Below are 24,302 nucleotides of genomic sequence, written 5' to 3' on the forward strand. Positions count from 1 at the left end.
TTCATGTCTGATGTAATGAGTTTAATAACTATTATATTGAGCAAGTATGTAATAAATGTGCTCTGATTTAAATATTGTGAAATGCTGTCAGCTTTGGAAGAAGACATTTGGGATCATTATCTCCATTGTGCAGACAAGGACACAGAGAGTCTCTGTGGTCACGTAGAGTGAGGGGTGGAATGGAGACAGTTCTCATGTTCTGCAGAACCTAGAGCTTCTTCCAGGAGTCATTTGATTCCAAGTGTCCCCCCTCTGAATCCCTAATGTCCAAAAGAAATAATGTGAGCCACTTATGTAATTTAAATCATTCTAGTAGCCACATAAAAATGATATAAAAAGAAACAGATGAAGTTAATTTTAATAATGTTTTATTTAGCCCCATGTATCAACATATTGGCACCCCACTCCAGTACTCTTGCCTGGAAAATCCCATGGATGGAGGAGCCTGGAAGGCTGCAGTCCACTGGGTTGCTGAGGGTCGGACAGGACTGAGCGACTTCACTTTCACTTTTCACTTTCATGCATTGGAGAAGGCAGTGGCAACCCACTCCAGTGTTCTTGCCTGGAGAATCCCAGGGACGGCGGGGCCTGGTGGGCTGCCATCTATGGGGTCGCACAAAGTCGGACACGACTGAAGTGACTTAGCAGCTTAGCAGCATCAACATATTATCATGTCAGCATACAATCGATACAAACATTTTTTATGAGTAAAATAGTTAATATTTTTTAGTACCAAGTCTTTGAAATCAGTTTCTGTTTTACATGTACATCTCAGTGCAGACCAGAACCCTTTGGGGTCTCAGCCGCCACACCTGGCGATGGGCTGCCATACACGACAGCGTGGCTCTAGCTCCTGCAAAGCCATTGCAAGCCCCTGACCTTGAGACTGGCCTCCATCATGTTGGAGCACCTCGACAGTGGGTGGGTGAAATGGGCTTCAGGAAGATTCTAAATTTGTAAACTTGTTGTTTTCAGATATAACTGTTGGAGCCTTCATGTCGGACAGTGTGGTTCTCCTAAGGTGAGATGCTTCCCTCTTTCCTCTCGGTTCTCTGTGGGTGAGGGATGGAATTGGGTGGGGTGGGGGGCGGTGCAGGGGATTTATTTATCATCCGTCAGCAATCACTCTGCCCTGTTCCTTGCATGTGGAGGTGCTCGGTAATTGTGAATGCTACCTTTGTTTCCCTATTCTTGTTATCCTGTATCCCAGGGTTTCCAGCTGGTGGGCCTTGAGTGGCTTACATGTGTAAGGATAGCATCCTTGGAGCTTCTAGGCAGAGGTTTCTGCCTTTTTCCGTGAACAGCCCTTTCCGTGGATGTGCTGTACACAAGCTGTCATTTCCCGGGGGTGCCATGACACTGCCCTGTCCCATCTGTTCATCCCTACCTACAGCCTTCATCTCCACTTCCCCACCTCCTGGTCCCCAGCTCCCCAGGGACTGGGAGCCTCCTGCCCCCTCACTCTTTGCTGACAGCAGAGGGTGAGGGACTTGAGTTCACTGTGAAGCCCATGCCGTCTGGATCCCTCCTGCAAAGGCCAGTAGGCTGCCGTCCCACCCACGAACCCTCTCCAAGTATTTCTGTCTGTATGAGTCAGAGGAGGCAGAATTACACTTTGGAGTGGGAGCCAACTCTTAGGTTTTGTTAACAACCTGATTGCAGAACTTTCTAAAATAGGCTAGTAGGATCTTAGAGCTGGAAGGGATCCCAGAGGCCATGGAGTTCCACACCCTGGATTCCTCTCATTCAGCAGGGCCTTTCTCTTGAGTCTCTACCTCAGGGCTACACAGCCTCCTCTGGAAGGAGGGACCACCTCAGATAGGGGCTTAGGAACTTCTAAGGGAACCAGTTAACTCTAGGTGATGAAAAACATCAAGTTGTTCAAGTTACTTGCCTTGCGCACACTTACCCACAAAGCCTATTTGCAGTTTTTGTCAAATTGGCAGTAGCCAGAACTATCTTTCAGAAAATCCATGGATAATTTACATTTTCAAGATTGAGTGCAAAGTTCCTGAGCCAGAAGTGACTCTGTTACTCCAGAGATTCTGCTACTTTTAAAATCCACTACTTCTTTATTGAGCACTGCAATGGGCAGAAAATTGTGGGGAAACATAATATTTAAGGCATTCTGAATCAAGGGGATTAGTTAGACCAAGCTATAAATACATCACAAAACATCATCAATATAATACAGTATGTAATAGGTGCTATGTGAGCAGTATAGATAATACGTATTCTAAAGATTTAGAAAAGATGATAACTACTCTAAGAATGGTCTAAACAGAGACTGGATTATATTTTCTTATCAGATACCTAGCCTTAAGGGCCTTTAGCTTTCAAGTTTTTTCTTTTTCATTCTTTCCTTCTTTAATTCCTGAGAGTTAATTTAAGATGGCCAATCAGGTTGGAAAGAAATGAATAAATTTAATATGGCGTTCCCCCCTCCCCCAAATATTACATTGTTGAAGAGGCAGAATAGTCTTGAGGTTGAGAGTGGAAACTCTGGGGCCAGGAGGCCTGGGTTCAGCCCTAACTCTGCCCTTACGAGATGAGTTTCCTGAGCAAGGCTGGTAACCTCTGTTTCAGGATGGTCACCTGTTAAAAAGGCGGCAGTGCTCACCTCACTGAATATCCTAAGTTTTTATGAGAGCTCAGTGAGCTAGAACAGTGCCTGGTTTAAGTGTTCAATTTTATGCTTCTGCTCAGTCATGTCTTATTCTTTGTAACCCTTGGAGCAGGCTGGGCTCTTCTGTCCATGGGATTCTCCAGGCAAGAATACTGGAGTGGATTGCCATTTCCTCCTCCAGGGGGATGGATCCTTTACTTTCCATAGGTTTGGATTTCTCCTTTATCACCCCACTCTCTGCATTGGTGTTTTCTCAGGTGGAACAGCTTTCATGGCTACAGATGGTTGTGGTTGGACTTGAGAGACCAAAGCTCCAGCTGGTGGCCTCACAAAGTCCTTCTGCTCACTCTCACGCACAGTGTGCTCTGGCTTCTCAGGATTCCCCTTGAATAAAACACATTCCCCGGCTACTGTTAGTGGAAACCAGGCCCTCCCCAAACCAGGAGCTTCTGGCTTAAGGCATATCTTATGGGTTCTGCTTTTTCATCATCCTTGTATTTTATAAGCTTGCAGCTGTGAGCTCCAACCCAGAGGGGCTTGTCGTCTTCTGTCCTCTTTTGTGAGGGACAATGCTCTCCAGGGATTTCCTCACACGTAGGTGTAAATGTAAAGCAAGGCAGTTACCCATGGATGGGAGACCCCAGACCCTAGCCTGGCATGGAGGGTAGAATCGGATGAGGTGGATGAACTCTAACAGGCACGGATGTAGAGTCCACAGAGGAGAACAGCTGGGAGCATTTGGAGAGAGCAGACTTTAGGACCAGAGCCAGGATCACCGGCATGGACGAGGAGGTCCGTGACGGCTGAGACAACCATGGCAGGGGTGCCTGGGGGTCCCGAGCTCACGGTAACCCATTCCCTCATTCATCTGCCCCTGTGCATTGACCTGCTGAGATGCAGCTGGGCGTCAGGTTTGGGTGTACTTCATTGTTGTTCAGTGGCCAAGTCGTGTCTAACTCTTCACGATCCCATAGACTGCAGCACGCCAGGCTTCCCTGTCCTTCGCTATCTCCCGGACAGAGTTCATGTCCATTGAATCAGTGATGCCATCCAACCATCTCATCCTCTGTTGCCACCTTCTCCTCTTGCCCTCAATCTTTCCCAGCATCCGGGTCTTTTCCAGTGAGTTGACTGTTTGCATCAGGTGACCGAAAGTATGGGAGCTTCAGCATCAGTCCTTCCAATGAGTATTCAGGGTTGGTTTCCTTTAAGATTGACTGGTTTGATCTTTTTGGATCGAACCTATGCCTCCTGCACTGGCAGGCAGACTCTCTGCCACTGAGCCACTAGGGAAGCCCTGGCTGTACTGTGGAGAGCAACCAACACAGTTAATAATAAGACAGCTGTCGTTTGATAAGCGCCTACCTGTGCCAGGCACTGTCTAAGCCCTGCTGTGTAGTAACTCCTCGCTCTTGTTGCTTTGCGCGTTGCGGTATAATCTGCATACAATTTAGGCAGGTGCTTGATGAGTCTTGCCCAGTGTGCACACCCGTGTGACTTCTACCCCATCCAGATGAAGAGCATTTCTGTCACTCCAAGAAGTGTCCTCTTGCCTCTCTCTAGTCATACCCCTCTCCTGACAGACGACTGCTCTTCTGATTTCTGTCCCCCTGGATCAGTTCTAGAATTTCATATAAATGGAGCTAGAGCGTATGCACCCTTTGGTTTCTGGCTGTTTGCACTCGGTGTGATGTTTTTGAGACTCAGCTGTATTGTGTGCTGTGCAGTGTTTTTTTCCTGGTACTGAGTGGTGTTCCATTGACTGAATAGACTGCAATTGTTCGTCTGTTTTTGGAAGAATATATTTGAACTCTTTTTTTAAAAATTTCATTTTTGGCCACACTTTCTCGGCTTCTGGGATTTTAGTTCTTCAACTAGGGATCGAACCCGTGTCCTTGGCAGTGAGAGTGTGAAGTACTAACAACTGGACCACCAGGGATTCCCCTGCATTTTAACCTTTAGTCTTAACAACTGCATGACAGAGATATGGTGATTAGGAGCCTCATTCTAGGGGTGAGGAAACCAAATGACCTGGAGGTTTTATCAGTTTAAAAAAGGAGGCGATTCTAGGTTGTGTTAAATGCCGTGAGGACAACAGAGCAGGGTTGCCTGTCAGAGGGTGTGCGTGCCACACTCAGCAGAGTCAGGGGAGGGTGAGGTCCGAGTGGGGTTGCAGCTGGCGGTAAGAGGGCAGTGGCGCCCTTGCTGTGGCAAGTCTGCAGAAGTCAGCGGCCGAAACCAGATGGCCATGGGTGGGTGAGAGGAGGAAAAGCAGGAAAACAGTACCTTACCTTCTTTCCAGAAGCTTGACTGCAGAGGGGGAAGTGGGAATGGCGGTGGTTCAGAGCGGGTGTTTGGAGGGCGGGACCAAAGTGACCCTCAGCTTCACCCTCATCTGTCTGAACCTCACCCTGACCCCCTTCCTTTCTTGGGGCCTGGAGAGGTTGAAGAGGTGGAGGGAGGAGGGGAGGAAGAGGGACTAGGGAGGTGAGGAAGGGAGTGTCTGGTGTCTGGACTGTGGGTGGGGACTGGGCTCAGTGTAGGATTCAGTTTGCGATGTGGATGAGGGTGACCACCTCAGGTCTTTTCCAGGAGTGTGAGGGGCTCAGGGTGAGCAGGGAAGCTTCCAGAGACGAAGTGGGGCCCCTCAGAGAGGGAGGAGCAGGCAGGAAGGATCGCCCAGGGAGTCCAGGGGACCGGGCAGGTTGGCACCCTTTGATAAGGTGCTGCATGTGGCTGAGCAGCAGTGAGCCAAAAGTCTGGAAACTCTGGCTGATGAAGCTAAGGGGGCATCCCAGGCATGACTTTGCTGACAGGAACGTAGGGATAGACTTGGAGTCACCTTAGGGTCTTAGACCAGAAAATGGAGGAGAGCCAGGAAACCATGCCTGTGCGTGCATGTACCACACACACACACACACACCATACATACACATACACACACACCCTACACTTAAACACACCACACACATCACATACACACCACACACACACACACACCATACACAGCATGCCTGTTCTGCTCTAAGGGGGAGAGTCAAGAGCCGTGTAGGTTAGGAACGCTTTGGGCTGCAGTTAAGAGAAACCTTTCTGAGGTTGGTTTTCAACTAGGTCGATGTGAATTGGGCCTCCCTTGTGGTTCAGCTGGTAATGAATCTGCCTGCAATGCAAGAGTCCTGAGTGCGATCCCTGGGTTGGGAAGATCCTCTGGAGAAGGAAAGGCTACCCACTCCAGTATTCTGGCCTGGAGAATTCCACGGACTGTATAGTCTACGAGGTGGCAAAGAGCCGGACACGACTGAGTGACTTTCACTTTAAGACGTGAATTAGCTCCCTGGAGTAATGGATTACATCAGGTATGGTTAGTGGTCTAACACCTTCACCAAGGGTGTAGGCTCTTTATCTCTCCTCCTGTCTCTGCCATGCAGGCAGCACTGACTCTACAAAAGGCCAGGGTCACTGGAGTAACATCATGTCCCAGGGTGTCCTGACTGGGTTTATTATCTACCTGGAAGTGAAATACCATGATCAAATTAGATATCAGAATTTAAACTGAGAACCATCAGAAAGAAGTATTCTATGGATTAATGATGTGGAGTGTGTACACACACATTATGGCATATTACTCAACTATAGGAATGAGTGAAGTAATGCCATTTCCACAATAAGGATGGACCTAGAGATGATCATCGGAGAAGGCAATGGCACCCCACTCCAGTACTCTTGCCTGGAAAATCCCACTGACAGAGGAGCCTGGAAGACTGCAGTCCATAGGGTCGCTGAAGGTTGGACACGACTGAGCGACTTCACCTTCACTTTTCACTTTTCATTTTCATGCATTGGAGAAGGAAATGGCAACCCACTCCAGTGTTCTTGCCTGGAGAATCCCAGGGACGGAGGAGCCTGGTGGACTGCCGTCTATGGAGTCGCACAGAGTCAGACACGACTGAAGCGACTTAGCAGTAGCAGCAGAGATGATCATACTCAGTGATCAGACTCAGATCATACCCAGATAGAAAAAGACAAATCTTATATGATATCACTTATACGTGGAAGCTGTAAAATGATACAAATGAATTTATTTACAAAACAGAAATAGAAAACAAACTTATAATTACCAACGGGGAAAGGTGGGGGAAGGGATAAATTAGGAGTTTGGGGTTAACATATACACACTGGTAGATATGAAATAGAAAACAATGAAGACCTACTGTGTAGCACTGGGAACTCTAGTCAATATCTTATAATAATCTATAAGGGAAAAGAAGCTGAAAAAGAATAGACACATATGTGTATATATTTAACTGAATCACTATCCCTGAAACCAACCTAACGTAAATCAACTATACTTCAATTAAAAAAAAAGCATTGCAGCCACCAGCTTCTTTTAAAGTCTCCATGCATTTGCAGCGTTGCCCTTGGGTGCCCCTCTGCTTTCATCTCAGCCCATGAAACCCAGTCTCCCGCCCCCACCAGGGTGTGGGCTGGCCCAACTCTGGCCTCAGGAAGTTTGTTCTCTGGGATTAGCTCAAGAGGGCAGGTCCGGTGTTAGGGTGACAGGCTCCTGGTGTTATGCCATAGAAGGTCTGAGGAAGTGATCAGAGAGGCTTATGAAAGATTTCTGGGCTTTTCCTGGTCCTGAAACAATACTTGGAGTTGAAACAAAAAGGTTTGGGGGAACTGATCTGACGGATGTTGGAGGGAGAGGTGCTTGTGAAGGTCTCAGCCTGTTATTTCAAAGGATTCTGTTTTTTTTTTTTTTTCTTTTAACAACCCTCATCGAAGTCCTTTTGTCTGTACTGCTCACTTCTGCTTCCTGCTCACCTCATCTTCCTCTGCCAGGCTCTATCCCGGGAGGAGGAAGCAGGCATTTCCCCCAATGAGGGGCCCTGGGATAGTGGGAGGGCTGGGCCGCTTCTGCACAGTGGCCTGGCAGGACATGTGCTAGGCAGGTGAAGTCTCACAGAGTGGACTCTGGCTCTGCTGGTGCCCCTGTCTGTTTGATGAAACTTTGGCCCTTCCTGTAGTTTTCGATTCCTTGGACTAGAGAGATTTCATTTAACAAGAGTGGTTGTTGTTTTAAATTTTTATTGGAATATAGTTGATTCACAATGTTATGTTAGTTTCAGGAATACAGCAAAGTGAATCAGTGATACATATACATTTATCTACTCTTTTTAAAATTTTTTTTCCCATATAACTCATTACAGAGTACTGAGTAAAATTTCCCTGTGCAATGTAGTTAAGTCCTTAGTAGTTATCTGTTTTTTTATATAGTAGTATGTTTGTGTCAATTTCAATCTCCCAATTTGTCTTTTTACCCTCTTATCCCCTGGTAACCATAAGTTTGTTTTCTATGTCTGTGACTCTGTTTTGTAAATGAGTTCATTTAACAAGAGTTTTTGAACACCTACTCACTAGGCAATATCAGGATGAATTCAGCAGGATCCCAGCCCTTGGAGGGCCTGTAGGCTGATGGGATGAATTTGGACATGGACAGTGGCCTTAGTTAGTAGGTGAGGTGAGGTGTGGACACAGAGAGGGAAGAAACCCAAGTGCTGGGGTGCTAAGGAACACTTGAGCGTCTTCTAAGGATGAACCCAGAAGGAAGTTGGAAACCAGATATTGGATTTCCAGGGACTGCCGTTGTCTGACTTCGTTAGACTTGCAGCTGGGTCTGCCCGTAATTCCTTTCTACTTGTCACAATTGTTCTCTTAAGCCGCATCTCAAGGCAGTGCTGGCAGTAGTGAAATCCCCTAACTCCATCTGGGCCACGAAGTTCCTTGCTTGCTTTTTTCTTCGAGGTTTTCCTTAATGCTTTCTTTTCTCCAAGTTGGTGTTGGTCCTGGCTCCCATCTGTCTTGTCCCCCTGGGTGCTCTTTGCTGGATCATTGAACACAAGTGAGGTCATTGTTCTCAAGCTGCTAAAGCCCCTTAATCTTGTTATATCACCCCAGCGGCGTGAAGGCTGGGGCTCCTTGGGGGTAAAAGGGTCTCTTTGTGAGGCCTGGAGGGGAGAAGGTTAAGCCACAGTTTAGGTGAATCTTCCCTCAGCAGATGTTTGCAACCAGAGCAGAATGGTGTGATTCACTCCCTGCTTCTAATAGGGGGCCCCTGGGGAGTCCCCGGAAGGCCAGCAATGATGTCGTCCATCCATCAAGCACTGGAGGGTGGTCCTTGTCGGTGATAGGAGTGTGCATGTTTATTGGGTTTCACTTGGTCCAGTTATTAGGAAGGGTGATTTCTTCAGCTCTGAAATGCTTTGCTGTTACCAGCTGGGACCCCATTCATCAAGGTCTTTTGGAAAAAGTGCTTAATTAATTGATGGGAGTAAACGAAGAGGGAAGGTTTCTGGATGGGACTTTGCAGTTCATGGCAGTAATGGCAGTAAATGCGTTGGGGAATTCCTGCTTGTGCATCTGTTTCTTGAGTCATGGCATCCCCCTGTAGGGATACCTCTTAAATCTGTTCCTATCTTCCTAATAAAATGGAAATCAAAAGTTAATTGGTGAAATTTTAAAATAATCTCCCAACATCTGGTGGTTCATTTATGGCTTCAACCAGATGTGTTTTATTAACAACTAGCTGGCCTTTATTATTGGGAAGATAACTGTTCTTTATTGGGAAATAAGCTGAGACACCAGAGAATAGGATTCACAGAGCACCCTGGCCATTTTCTCTCACTCAGGCTGTTTCATACTTTACTCAGATGCTGGGCTGAAGCCCTAGGATTTGTCCTGTTGGCTTAGTTATCGTTTGGTTCCTCCTGACCTGTAGGGCGAGACCCGTCATCACAGTGGATGTCTCCATCTTCCTCCCTGCCTCCATCAACATCACGGCGCCTCAGTGTCATGACGGCCAGCAGCCTGTGAACTGCCTCAACGTCACCGCCTGCTTTAGCTTCCACGGCAAACACGTTCCGGGAGAAATAGGTAACACACAAGACCAAGTCAGGGCTCCGCATAGCCATCCTAACTGGAGTGGGATTGTGGGATCATGGGCAACCAGGGGCTGTTCTGGAGTTCCTTCCTGAAGTGCCAGCTGGCTGGGTTTACAGGCAGCGGGTCCACGGGCTAGATGCCCTTTTCCCTGAGGTTCCCCCTCTGCTCTTCTTACCATTATTTTCCCAATTCAGTGCAACCTCCAGCTCTCAGAAAAATAATATTTGACTCTAAGCATCCTTTATCCAAATGTCCCTGGACCATACTGAAACCTCACTGGGCCACAGGCAGGACAGGTGGTGGGTCTTGTGGACATGCAGTGGGTAGCCTGGCCCTTTCGAAACATTTTGTGTAGTTAGGAAAAAAAGTAGTGGGTCTTTGGAGGCTCTCCCTTGAGCTTGCAGCACCAGCCAGATGTTGAGGGCTCATGCTCCTTACTGTGGAATCGGAGACAGGATGAGTGGTGAGATTAGCATGCTGAGTTTTACAAAGGTTCAGGCTTCCAAAAGGCAGGGAGCTGCCTTTGCTAGCTTCGGATGATGGAGGAGAGGCAGGAAAACCCTGGCCACTGGCAGCCGTCCCTGCCATTTCTCTGACAAACGGAGGTCGACTTGCTGGCTTAGTTCCGAGACTGGATCAAGCCCTGGAACAAGATGGGATCAATGTGGCTTAGCAGTCAGAGTGTGTGATCACCTGAAGGAAGTGAATCTGGAGCAGTTGTGCAGATTAAGAAGTCTTTTGTTTTTACTTGAAAGGCTGATGGAATAAAAGAAAGGAGAGCTCCAAGGAAATGAAAAACAAAAAAAATTTTAAAAAGCCCACAGCACCACCATTAAGGACCTGGATTCTTTGACTTTCTTAGACATTTTTAATGTCATGAGTGTCTCCTCTCCCTCCTTACATGTAGTCCTTGGACAAACAGTGTCAGCATCCCCTAGGAGTTTGTTAGTTGCGCAGAATCACAGGCCCTGTTCTAGACGCTGAACCAGAACCTGCATTCAGTAAGATCCCCACAGGATGCTGGTACACATTGAAGTTTGAGATGCCCTGCTCCGGAGTGCAGACACACAGACACACAGACACACAGAACACACGTGCCTGCACTGGTCAGTTTCCCAGCTGCATCTTGAATGCTCTGCCTTAGATGACAACGTGCTAGTCCTTCTAGGCCAGGAGTCCCCAAACTCTGGGATCTAATGCCTGATGATCTGATGTGGAGCTGATGTAATAATAATAGAAATAAACTGCACAAAAAATGTAATTCTCTTCAATCATCCCCAAACCATTTCCCCTACCCCAGTTCATAGAAAAATTGTCTTCAATGACATCGATCCCTGATGCCAAAAGGTTGGAGACTGCTGTTCTGGCTTGTTTCATCGACATTTCTCTTGATCTTCAGGTGGATTGAATAAACTCATGAAATTCTGTATTTTTTTTAATGGATTTTTGAAAAAGAACTCAGAAATTTCAAAACTGAATATGAATTTACTGTGAACTTGGAACTTGGGTAGTGAGAGAGAGCTAACAAACTTTTTGTGTGCAAATCCAATGAGAGAAAGATACTTGGTCCAGATCATACAGCTCTTGGTGAAGCCAAAGTTGAATTCTGGTCTGATGATACTGTTGCTTTCCAAAAACAATTTCCTACCACCTCCCTAATTGTTTAAGGCACCACAGTCTCTAGGAAAAAAAAATGGTCTGATGGTCTTGGGACTCATATATCCTCTGCCTAATTAGATGGTATGTCCTTTATCAAATATCAACTCGTGATATAGTTGGACTCCATTAAAAAGCATTTTAAAAGAATTGTTGAGTTGAAGATTACTTCTGGTGTATTTAAAAATAAGCAGAATTATTCTATTCTAGAACTCTTAAGAAAAGCAAGCAGTTAAGAGTTCATGCGTGTGTTCATTTGTCAAATATTTATTGTGTGCCTGCATGAGCCAGCCATGTCCTCATGGAGCTTTTAAGGGGAATTAGAAAGAGTTTCTATTTTGATCCTGAAGCTGCATACACAGTTGTCAGACTCATTAACCACATCACTGTGGTGGTGACGATGGAGGTAAGTTGGTAGAGCAGGAACAGAGGAGAAGAAACCAAAATGCAAGTTTGGATCAAGAGTGATTTCAGAGCATATGACATAAGTGCGAGAGCAAACTCTAATTCGTAGATTCAAGGGCTGAGCCAGGAGGAGATGTGGGTGTTTTCTCATGCTGCCCCCAGCAAGTGTCTCCTTCTGGGGCTCTAGTCAGAGACCTCAGTCAGGGGCTCCTTTCATAGACCCTGGTCACCTGAGCCCCTTTCAGCGACCCTGGTCATCAGGGCCTCTTTCAGTGATCTCCAAGCAGAATTATAATGTAGGTCTGGGCTAGTCATGGCCCTTCAGTGGTGGAGGATGATGGAAGAGACAGGCTGTTGGATGACATCCAGTAGTGCCCCCAGGGGCAGAAACCTGGCTAAGGTCTGCTTTAGGGTGTGGAGCACTGAGCAGGCGCTCCTCCCCAGTACTACATGTCACTTCCTTACTCTCCATCTGCCACATGGGGTCGTTGATGAAATCCAATATCTCTTGACAGTCTAAGGGGATGTTTGTACACATTTATTTAAGAGTCAGGCTTAAAGAGGATGGTAACTGGAGAATTTGGGTATTTGCAGAGCAATGCAGGAAGTTATCTATCCTTGGCATTTTCTGGCCCTTTCCCTGGCATTCAGGGAAATGAGCGATAGCTTAGTTTTTGCAGTAAAGGGAGAAATGTAGAAATCTGCCCCTAAATGAGCTGGCAGTGAAATGTAGGTTTGAGGAGGGAACCATGGGAAGCTGTGATGGTGGCGCTGAAGTAGCCCTGTGGATACAGATGTGGGTAGAGTTCTCCATAGAAGCTTCCCCAGGGTTCTGCACCATCAGGAAGATCAGGTCCCCAGTTTCCAGATGCAGGAAAGATGGGGATACCTTCAGTGCACAGACGTCCTCTGCTCTCCTCCCGGCCCAGTAGCTGGTGCTGGCCAGCTCAGTGTCATCGCCCAGGCCTCTGCATTGGGAGCCCAGGGCTGGAGCTCCGGTTACAAGCCTTCCTCACTCTCATTGCTGGAGGAAGATGCAAGAACATGTTAGTGGTGGTTTTGGCCATGGTGTGCTTGGCAAGAGGGCATCTTCCAGTCACGTCTGAATCTCTGCATATCCAGAGCAGAGTTTGTCAGCAGAATGGCTGTGTTTGGACAGGACAGCCTGGGCAGTGCAATAAGGAGGTGCCCAGTGGAGTACTCGGTACTTCTGAACAGTTGTCAGAAGTGGTATATGTCTGCTGGCATCTTCAGCTGTGGACCACCCCGAGAATGTTTTGGGGAGACTGTAAGCAGTTGACTTATAGTCATCTCTTTAGCTTTTTCTCTCCCTTGGGACCTGGTGGAGCTCAGGCATACACACAGAGAAGGGACTCCGTTTGCCTCTTCATTTTCTGTGTTGTAATGGAAAATCCATGGCTCCCGCTTGGGCACAGGACATTCAGGGCCAGCTGGTGACCCAAGCCACTAGAGGGGCCACTGTGGCTTCTGGTGGTACTATGGAAGCGTTTCTCTATGGGGGCGACTCTGCCTTGGCCCCCATGACAGCCTAGCAAAGTCCATCCAGGAGGATGGAAACCACACCAGTTATTTTAACAAAGAGAATTTAACGCTGGGAATCAGTTAAGCAGGTCATGGAGGCCCTTGTAGTAACCACAGGAAGCTGCTTATAAGCCTGTATGAGGGATCTTAAAGGTGGTTCCTGACCAGCCACAACAACAGCGCATGAAACCTTGTCAGAAATGTGAATTCTGCATGATTCAGAAACTCTGAGAGTAAGGCCCAGCAACCTAGGTTTTAACAAACCTGCAGCTGGCTAGGATGTGAGAACCTCTGGTCAAGGACAACAAAGGGAAAATGTTATATGTAGGGTGGACCACTTGCTTGGGGTCATCAGAACCTGTAAGCTTGGAGAAGGGACCTTGCCGACCTGGCATCTAAACCTCGGAGGTGGGGACACTGGTTGGTGCCATTGGGATATCTCAGGGTTGCAGTGAGGCCGGCTCTAGGGCTCGCGGGGGGGTGGGTGGGGGAAGAAATGAGAATTAACTGCTGTTGGAAGCAGCTGCATGGAAAACGGTCTCTGGGTTAAGCTGATGAGAAGTCCCTTCCCCTCCTGCAACCTTGCAGCCTCCCTCGAGCTCTCCGTCTTGGCAGGGTCTCCCAGAGAGCCACAGGCAAGGCAGAAATGAGGTCTGCAGAGTCCTTGCCCCAGCCGAGCAGAGCAACAGCTTCCTAAACCCATCACAGGGAGTCACTGAAACTCCTGTGTGGCTCATTCAGTCAACAGATAGTTACTAAGTTCTAAGAAGTGCCAGACTGTGTGCTTGGGCGGAATGGACCAGGCAGGGTCTTTGCCCTCATGGAGCATGTGTGGCTGCTCCAGTGCAGTCCTGCGTTGCAGACAACATGCCCAATTTAGGCAGCCCCCAGAACACATTTATAACGTTTCATCAAGCCATTTAATACAAGAGTTCAGCCCATCTCGGGTCTTACTAATCTTCATTCTTGGACTGGGGAGCAGTGTGAGGCTCCTGGGAGCCTCCTGGCTGCCATAGGCAAGGCAGGTGATGGCTGTGCCTAAGAGGCCTCTGCTCCTTACTTGCAGACCAAGCCTGTACCTAACTTGCTGGCCAGGCTGAAGCCTAAACGCACTTGTCAGTCCTCAGAGGCTGAGACTCAAGCAGGCAATTCTGGACTATCTCCGGAAAGCTAGGTGGAAACCAGGCAGGGCTGAGCCCTAAGTGGTTGTGTTCTGTGCTCTGACCTGGCACCCGCATATTTCAGTGGCTCTCATGCAGTGTGGTGAGGCTGAGAGTGAGCAGGGAGCTTGTCCTGCCCCCAGACAGGCAGTACAGCCAGATCCTGAGAAATGGCACCAAGGTCATGCAAGCCAGTGGCAGAAATGGGGTTGACACCAGGCAGCTTGTACCCAGACCCTTCCTCTGGTCCTCGGGGTGCATTTTTACTCCGGAGAGCTTTTGCACATGGAGAACATTTTCTGAGCTCCTTCTGGTCTCTCAGGCAGCATGGAGATGGGATAATGAGGCAAGTCCATGTTCTGTGAGGAGAGGGGAACCTACTGTAATTGCCACCTCATTGCTTGGGGGGAGGGTAAGAAAAGTTAGGAAAGTAGAAACAGTCTCTTTCTCTCCTCTCTCCTGGAAAACTTGAAGGGAAGCTCAGAATAAGTCTGGAAGGAGGATTTATTGGTAGAATTTCATAGCTGAAATCATGTTCTAATGGAGAATGGGAATGAATCAAAACTCGCCGGGAGCGACCAGAGCCACGTTGATGCGAGACAGCTGGCTTGCTGCTGGCCCGGGCCGGTGTGGGGGGCCCTGGGGAACTAGCTGGGGGGTAGGGAAAGGAGGAGGCTGGAAGCATGACTCCAGGCAGATCAGCTTTTCCATCAAGATGACATCATTCGACATGGCAGGGACACAGACTGCCAGAAGGAGAGCTGAGGCTGTGATGTGCACTGTTGGAGCAGGCCCTAATCAGAACCAGCGCCTCCCTGGGCCCGGCTGACTGAGCTGGGGAGGCCATTGGCAACTCTGCCAGCCCAATGCTCCCATCTTCCCACAACGCGGGCTGCTGAGCCAAGCAAGCTGCCCAGCTGTTTCTCCAGCATCTCCTCTGCTGCCTGGGTCGGTGGGGGGTGGGGGGGCTTCCTTTTAGACACACCTTGGGTGGGGGCTGTTTAAAAACCACCGGTCGAGCTCAGAGTCAGGATGATCTGCCCTTCTTCCCACTCCAGCAGCTGCCTCCTCCCTCAGGCTGGGTTTCCCATGATGTGTCTCTTGGTTTTGTTCTAAAAGAGAGATTTGATAAGGTGCTAACTTCTTATTGTATAATTTAAAATACCAAAGTACATTTTAAATCAGGGAGAAGCTCTGAGTAGGCAGTTCAAAAGATGAAATGTTTCCCAAATGATTGTACTTGGTGAATCAGATGAATCTGGTCTGATTGTACACATTCACACTTTAGAAATATCTGATAGGTGAGCTTGTTGGCATGAGTACACTCTGCCCAGAGCAGAACAGCGGTTGTCGTCCTCAGGTCAGGGTTAGTGACTCAGAGCTGTTTCTCCTCTCGCTTGAGTTGCAAGAGAAATATATTGGGCCAGTAATTCTGCAGTTAGACAGGGTTTTGGGGGACTAATCTTGATGTTTGTAAAATATCTGCACAGTTCTTGGCACATATGGAGGGTCAAATTCATTCTGTTTTCTGGACTTGCCCCATTTTAATTCAAATTCTTGCAGAAGTAAAGCCTGTGGCAAAGATTTGAATGCACACTGTTGATTCAGGAGGGGATCCCAGGAAATACCAATAGGAAAGCAGCACCATGAGACAGGAAGGGAAGGCAGCTGCAGTAGTCGGGGTTCACCAGAGAAACAGAATCATGAGGATATTGGATACTGTATATGTAAGTATAAGATATTGTAGCTCAGAGGCAGTCTGGAAGCAGCATTCATTCTTCTGGGGGGCACCCCTGGTCTTTTTCTCTTAAGGCCATCAACTAATTAGGTGAGGCCCACCCACATCCTGGATGGTAATCTGCTTTATTCGAAGGTGGCTCAGACGATAAAGAATCCACCTGCAATGAGGGAGACCTAGCTTCGATCCCTGGGTTGGGAAGATCCCCTGGAGCGGGGCATGGCAACCCACTGCAGTATTCTTGCCAGGAGAATCCACATGGACAGAGGAGCCTGGCAGGCTACAGTCCATGGGGTCACAAAGAGTCAGACATGACTGAGCAACTAAGCACTAACTGATGTAAACGCCAACCTCATCTAAAAAGTACTTTCACTGTGACGTTCAGATAGGTGTTTGACCAAATACCGTGGCTTAGTCAAGTTGACCAGAAACCATCACGGCAGCAGAATAGAGCATGTGTTACTGAACCTGTTACCTCTGTTAACAGGACTGCCAGAGCAGAAGCCTGCTGGGGAAGCCTGGGAGCCAGAGTAGACACACCTCACAGTTACCCGACCCAGGGGACCGGGGAACTGGGGTCACGCTTTCTTGAGGGCTGTCCCAGGGGCTTTAGTCCTTGGTGCTCCTGGCTGTTCCAATGGGTGGGGCCACCAAAGCCCTTGGGAAAAGGGGTTGCAGGTACCAGCAGTTTAGAAGTTGGGTTGGACAGCAGAGGAATGGTAAAAGCCAAGAGGATGTGGGTGGGGCACTGATGCTATCTGCACTGTCTTCCTGTGCTGGTCTCCACCCGGTTTTCTCTGGGCTTGGCCATTCATTGCTAACAAGATGGTTCAAACATGCTGTTCTCTCCATGGTCACCCTTCACGCCCAACCGTGGAAGGGCAGCTATGGCTCCCTCACCTGGCGGGATGGCCAGATGGGGACTGCAGAAGGGGCTCCATTTAGCAAGGTCTTCTGGCTCATCTTCAGCAATGCCCATCTCCTGTCCCGACCTTGCTAAATGGAGCTTGGAAACTCACTTCATTTCTACTTATTCTTTCTTACTGTTTGGCTGTTGCTCAGGGAAATTGTGATCAAGAGAAAGTCAATTGGCTAACGTTCAGTTCCAGATCTCTATACTTGTTTGATTCTGCTGTCTGTGCATTCAAAGAATGTGAGTTTTTGATCCAATAATGTAAAAACGTACCAAGAACCACTGTGATAGGAGTAGCCCAACACTGGGGATTGAGGAGAGCTCCAGATTCCGCTCTCTGGCCAGGAGCAAGTCTTGTTCCCTCTTTTCTTAAAAAAATTATTTATTTTTAATTGGAGGATAATTGCTTTACTTGTTCCCTCTTGGGGCATCAGTTCCTCATCTGAAAAAATGAAGGTCTTGATCGAGTTGGTCCCTAGGCTTGCCTGAAACCTTTCACATTCTACGAGCCTACCTCCTTTCCTGCCCCACTGCTGTCAGAGCGCTGTGTAAGTCTTGTGTAGGCTCCTGTGCTGTCTCTGTTGAAGTACTTTCCTGTATGCATTCTTCTCTTTTCAATAATACCACCATCCAGATCTCAGGTACCTCTTGGTGACCCAGCTTCACATTGGAAATCAGCTATTTGCTGAAATAAACAAGCTGGGGCAGACCTGCCCTTGCTGACCAGGAATCTGCTGGCGTAGCCCGGCAAAGTCCCTGAGATGGCAGAGACCCAAGAAAACCATTAAATGCATTAAAAATATGCCCTGTGGCAGCTGCCGAATGCCTATCCAGGTCACTTTCCCCCTTCATACCTTCCCTAGTGGCTGATCCCTTTGATGTTATTAAAAGGCAGAGCCATCCCCTCGGCCCCAGCTCATATAGTTAAATGTTGGCAGGCGTGAGGCTACTTTTTTGGGGTACAAGAGCCCAGCTACTAGGAGGCTTGTGTGTGGAGCCAGGGCAGGGGCTGGGTCATCCATTTTCCCACTGCTCAGCAGTCTCATCTGGTCATGAATCTACAAAGCAGCTAAGACATAGTATTATGTAAAAAAGTGTTATGTGGTACAGAAGAGCAGTGAAATGGTTCTGTTGATACTAAAGCCATACTTACCTAATAAAACACATTGTCACATACTTGCTGACAAACTCTGAAATAATGGAGCTGAAAACTTTGGGGTTTATCCAATGTGTGTTCTGTATTGTGACCATGTTTTAAAGTCCCACATTTTGTCACAATAGGTTCTGCCACCCTGGCATGACACCTTGAGGCACAGGTGATGAGGTTTTCTTTTTAGGGGTGCACCTCAATACAGACCTCACAGCGGTCATGATTTTGTTGAACCAGTAGGCACCATTAAACCCTGTGGTCCCACCCCATGGCGGCCCGGGAATGGAGTCAGCTTCAGCCTCCTCTGTGTTTCCCTGCATGAAAGCTCTATGAGGGCAGGGGGTTTGCCCATGTTGTTCTTTGATGTGTCTCGTATGCCTACACAGTGCCCAGCTTAGTGGGCCACGGATGGCCACAGTCCAATAGACGCAGCAGTTACACAGCCCTGCTCGACATCTGTGCGATGAGTCAGTTGTTGCGGGGGAGCGATAGCTCCCTGTTTTGGCATATGCCCCATTTCATTATAGGAGTCAGTATTCCACATAACCTTGGTAGTTTCAGTGAAAGTGAAGTCGCTCAGTCGTATCCGACTCTTTGTGACCCTGTGGACTGTAGCCCACCAGGCCCCTCCGTCCATGGGATTCTCCAGGCAAGAATACTGGAGTGGGTTGCCATTTCCCTCTCCAGGGGATCTTCCCAATCCAGGGATTGAACCCAGGCCTCCCGCATTGCAGGCAGACGCCGTAACCTCTGAGTCACCAGGGAAGCCCAGGAGTTTCAGTAGCTTCTCTTAATATTCTGTGGGTTTGCTGTGATGGCCGCCTTTTATGACACTAACTGTGTTGGATACAGCTAACCACTGATGTGTATATTGGCGGCTCAGTTGATAACTCATGAGGTTTAAATCAGGGGGAGCTGTGATGTGTGGAACCCAGAGAATCCCCAGGAAGACTGGCTAGCCTGGTCTCTCTGGATTCTGGGGGGGGCCCTGGCTGCATACGTCTCTGTGAGATGGAACTGATCAGGGCTGCCTGACGTCAGTCCTCTGCGCAGCGGAGGGCCGCGTGTCATCTGAAGTGAGTGTGCGGCCCTCTAAGGGTGTCTGGAGGAAGCCTTGCGACTGTGTGTGTGTCCTCACTCACATTTTGACCTTATTCGTTGGCAGGCCTGAATTATGTTCTGACGGCTGATGTGGCCAAAAAAGAGAAGAGCCAGCTGCCCCGGGTCTACTTGGTGTTGCTGGGAGAGTCCGTGGGCCAGGTCTCCGAGAAGCTGCGGCTGGTGCACTTGGAGGAGACGTGCCATCACTATGTGGCCCACGTGAAGGTCAGTTGCTTTCCCTCAGACTTTGATCTCTGCAGATGTTCATTTGGAACTGGTGGAAACTTTTATTCTGCATTATGTACGCTCTTTCAAAATTTTATTTTACAAGGAGGAGAACATTTGTTTCTTTTTTTAAAGCGGAGTCGGGCAGCTCTTTATTGATCTTCCTGTGTTGGTCTTCGCCTCTGAGAATGGTGCTTTCTGGCCTTGCCTTCTTCTTTTGGGAGGTTTCTTGTCCTCCCCGCTCAGTGAGGCTCAGTAATCTTTTCAGAGGAGAGCCACAAAAGCACATGCCTTTGGATCAGCAGTGGTGCTGCATCACACTGTACCTGATGCCTTTATCAGCGATTCATTACCTATTACCTCGTAGTCATGGTTAAGGTGTTTTATAGCTGGTTTGATTTTTCTCTCTTGATTACTTTCTATTTATTTTAGGGCTGCATTTTATGGCCCCTTTCCCCCTCACTCTACATAATCTTTCAAAGTGTTTTTCTCCTCTTGAAATTATTTGTTAAGTATACTTTGCTTCTAGTTTCCAGCAGCCAGGCTTTGATTACTTACAGAGAGGCCTGTGTGCAGACAGGTACTATCAGGTTGGGAGTCTGGTGCCCAGTGCTGCAGGAACGTCCAGCCACTGACTCCCTAGGCAAAGACAGACAGCGTATAGGAGGTGGAAGGACCCCCATGACCCAACCACATGGTCAATAAGATGAATGTGGTTTTGGAGTCACACAGATCTGGTGTGTGTCCTGGTTTGACACATGTGTGTCTCAGTTTCTGCTTCTCCTACCTTGAAAGGTAGTCACAGAATTAAGATTAAGTATTATATGATGAAATATTCTTAAAGGGCCTTGCACAGAGTCTGCCACACAGCAGGCACTCAGCATTATTATTATTTGGTTGGATCATATGTAATTGCCAATTTCTAACATTCTTGACTTACAAAAATGGCAGTTACATGTAGTTCAACATGTTATTATTAGCCACTGGCTTTCTGGATGATAGCAAAAATAGTCTATGGATTGGAGATGAAGTGTCCCTCTATTATTATGTTGTTAGTGCCAGAACAGGAGAATTAACAGCTGCTTCTACATGCTTCTGGCTTGTAGATAGAGAATGCCGCACACATCCATGGCACTTTGGCCCAGAGCCTGAGTCCTTGCCCCTGAGATGCTTTTCAGTGGGGCTGGGCTCTGTCTCCTGCCAGGACTCGTGCTGGGGCCTGCCCAGACCAGCTGCCCTTGGCCTGAAGGGTGAGGGCCTTTTATAAAGCAGTTCATGCTCTTGTTAATCCAAGGGGCCACCCAGCCTTCTGGGTCTAAGATGCTGTTGGCTCGTGCACACTTGGGTATGAGGCTGTCGTGCCAGACACTGCCAGGCCTTCAAGGGCTCGCACTTGGTGTCTTCACACCCCCTGGAGGTGGGGTGTCTTCTCTTGGGCTCCTTATTTTTGAATGTTTTAAACATTTGTTTATTTGTGACTGCTCTGGGTCTTCACTGCTGCAGTCTTGTCTCTAGCTGCGACGAGCGGGGGTCGCTGTCTAGTTGCTATGTATGAGCTTATCGTTGTGGTGGCTTCTCTCGTTGTGGAGCATGGGCTGTGTACAGGGCTCGAGGGCTTCAGAAGTTGTGGCTCCCAGGCTCTAGAGCACAGGTTCCACAGCTGTGGCACAGGGCTTAGTTTGTGGCATGTGGGATCTTCTCGGATCAGGGACCGAACATGTGTCTTTTGCATTGGCAGGTGGATTCTTTACCTCTGAGCTGCCAGGGATGTCCCCCTGGGCTTCTTTATGCTGGTCTCTTCTACAGATACTTTCCTTCCGGAATCTTGTGACTTTTTGCTTTGACTGAGAGGTTAGCCCTTCCTGTGTAGCTACTGGGGTCTTGGCTGCAAGACAGAGCCTCTCAAAGCCTGCAGGACCTTTGCAGAGAGCGCTCAGAAAATAGCAATAAAGAGGTGCAGGCCAGAGGCAGGACTATTTCTGTGGTGGCTTCTGAGGATTAAATAGGGAAGAACAGAGTTGCCCAAGGCTGTTTATCCTTGTGCCTGATGATATCTAGGGTTGCTAGACCTGGCAAATAAATATATAAGATTTCCAGTTGAACTGAATTTTCAGATAAACAACAAATCTAATTGTTAGTATGAAAGTATATCCCAAATAGTGCATGGGATATACTTATCCATAAAATTTTAAAAAACTTATTTGATAGGTTATCTGAAATTCAGATTTAACTGGGCATCGAGTTGGAAGAGTCAGTCTGACTGATATCCTTCCGTCCCATGAGTGGTACTTAATTCATCCATCAAAACATGACTAACAAGAAGAGAGATTGCGATGGTGGTCAGAAGAGTTTGGAGGATGAGGGCAGGGCTCAGAAGTGCAGAGCAGGCATGTACCTCTATGGGATTATTTGGGTCATTTTAGGGAAGAGCAAGAGAGCAGGGCTTCAGTGAACTTGGCATCTAGAAAATTTGGAACATAGCTGTTGCCTGGTCATTTTGTCATGCAAGGAGACAGAGGTGGTGTGAGCAATCAGGAAGGCACAAGCTTATGATGCCTTTGTGGCTCAGGAGATGCTCGAGGTGGCTTGATAATTTATAGCCATGTGGGAAGTTTCCTCCTACCAGGCATTGTCTGGGCCATAGCAGAGGACCCTGGGGACTGGCAGAGGGAACAGCGAAGGTGAAAGCTACTGGGCTGGCAGGCTGCTTGTGCTGTGGCTCGGCTGGCCTGGCCTGTGGTTTCTCCAGTTTTGGGAAAACAGCTGGGAAGGCAGTGGCCCTTGTGGGGCCTAGGCGGGCTGCGGTGCTGGGGGCAGGGAATGGTAGCCTGGCCACCTCCTGGAGCGGGGCTGGGGGCTGGGAGCGGCTCCTCAGGGCAGCAGGGCCTGAGAGCACCATGCAGCCTTCTCCATGGGGCTGATGCTGGGCTTTATAGAAGTGAAGGAAGAGAGATAAAAGCATTCTCGCTTATCACACGCCATATGGCACGCAGACAGGGAGGCAGGCACGAGGGGCTGGGTGTGTTTTGTTTAGGCTATCTTTAGGTTTTTTTTTTTCCTTTTCTTTCTTTAAGCCTATTCCAATCTTTTTTCCCCCTGTTCGTTCTTTTCGCCCTGAAGTTTTCAGTCCATATATGGTGATAAGTATCTGGATCACAGAAAGCTGCTTTGGCGGACACCTGCCTCCCAGGCTCGCCATGCTGTCCCGTGTTTTGTTCCGTTCACAGCCCTTGTGGGGCCTCCGTGTGCGTGTGCTCAGTCACTTCAGGCACGTCCAACTCTTTGCGACCCGTGGGATTCTCTAGGCAACAGTATTGCTGTAGGTTGCCATGCCCTCCTCCAGGGGAACTTCCCGACCCAGCAATTGAACTCAACGTCTCTTCCGTCTCCTGCACTGGCAGGCAGGTTCTTTACCACTGAGCCACCGGGGAAGGAAGTACCTAATTCTGTGATAAGCTGCATCCTCCTGGGGGTGTGGGTCCATTCTCAGGGCCTCACTCAGTCAGCAGAGCCAAGGCAGTTCTAGCCCCATCTCTCCCTCAGAGTCCACAAGCCCCAGTGTGTCTCCACTCCTCCCTGAAACTAGCCCAGTTTGGGGGATGGCCCCCTTCTACTAGTGAAATGGTCTAGAGACCTCTGTGAGTCCACATGGCCACCAGTGAAGATCCACACAGCTCCTCTCAGCCTCAGGGCTCTCCATGACTTGGCCTCAGTTTACCTGTCCAGCACATTTCCACATCACTTCACATGTGCCCTGGGCTCTTGTCGAGGTGAACTGACCCCCTTTCTTCTGGAACATGCCCCTCACACCTACCAGCCTTAGTTATTGTGTTCACCCAGCGTTTCTGGCGCTCGAGTTACCACAGGCCCTGGTTTTATCTCCATGTGTCACCATGTACCTACTACCTGTGTGGTTTTTGCATTTTTTTGGTCTTGAACATGTACCTCCTGTGGTATTGTATTTCCTATTTTTTTCCCATCGGCTTTTTGACTCAGATAAAATAATTTGTACACTCCTGTAAGTAGAACATTGATTATTGCCTGCCAAAAGAGAGAGAAGCTGTAAACATAAATACATTGAGGATGTAACAATGTCGTTGAATTCTAAGTGGACTCCATTATTTGCTGAAGCACTTCTCTGAAGAAGTGACCCGTTCTTCCTGTGTGTTCACAGGGGAAGCTATAGAGTGCTGGGGAGGTATTCAAGACATGCTGGCACCAGGCTGAACTTCTCTTTGATGCAGTCAGAAGGACTAAAGGAAGATTGACTGCAAAGTAACTTTCCAACTATGTGGGTCCTTTTTTAGAGCCTGGCCAATACGCCATGGGAAACCATGCCATGAGCCCTACCTTGGAAGCCCTAAACCCTGGTTATGCCCTGCTTTGATTAGCAGTGACTCCCTGCTCTTCCCTGCTGAAGGGTTGTCTGCGTTTGAGGGCTCAGTAAGTCATGATGTCTTAAACATCCTCAGCCAAACGGTGTCCTGGGCTCCAGGGAGATTGCCATCGGCTTCCTGTCTACTCAGAGCTTGTTCCATGTTGTCTGACTCCTGCTTTGGGAATGAGCAGCATGAAATAGATGCTTGTCAGACCCAGCCGTGCTGAAGTGGCCATTTGGGTCGGCTGGAGTCTGTGGTCACAAGGAACTTCTCTGCAGGGTGGGGCTTCTCACCTCTCTTGCACCTCAGGCTGGGAGATGATGGCGTGAGATGATGAAGTGGACAGTTTTGGAAGCATGGCTATATTCCTGCATCACTCCATGGTTTTCTGGTCTCTATATTTACCTGGATGGTAACTGTGCTGCTTTATCTTCAAGTCCTGCATGAACCCTTTAGAGAGCCAGC

General features: G+C 48.3%; 1 protein-coding gene across 1 annotated transcript in view; it reads left to right on the plus strand.

Moving 5' to 3' along the window:
* ITGA9 (integrin subunit alpha 9) overlaps positions 1 to 24,302 on the plus strand; it is a 364,229-nt gene that overhangs the window by 74,733 nt on the left and 265,194 nt on the right. Inside the window, exons 13-15 of the mRNA XM_061395904.1 lie at positions 976 to 1,021; positions 9,405 to 9,559; positions 19,298 to 19,458. Of these exons, the coding sequence (XP_061251888.1) occupies positions 976 to 1,021; positions 9,405 to 9,559; positions 19,298 to 19,458 (362 nt within the window). The remainder of the gene's footprint in view (positions 1 to 975; positions 1,022 to 9,404; positions 9,560 to 19,297; positions 19,459 to 24,302) is intronic.

The sequence above is a fragment of the Bos javanicus genome, chromosome 22 (assembly GCF_032452875.1).
Source record: "Bos javanicus breed banteng chromosome 22, ARS-OSU_banteng_1.0, whole genome shotgun sequence".
Taxonomy (NCBI): domain Eukaryota; kingdom Metazoa; phylum Chordata; class Mammalia; order Artiodactyla; family Bovidae; genus Bos; species Bos javanicus.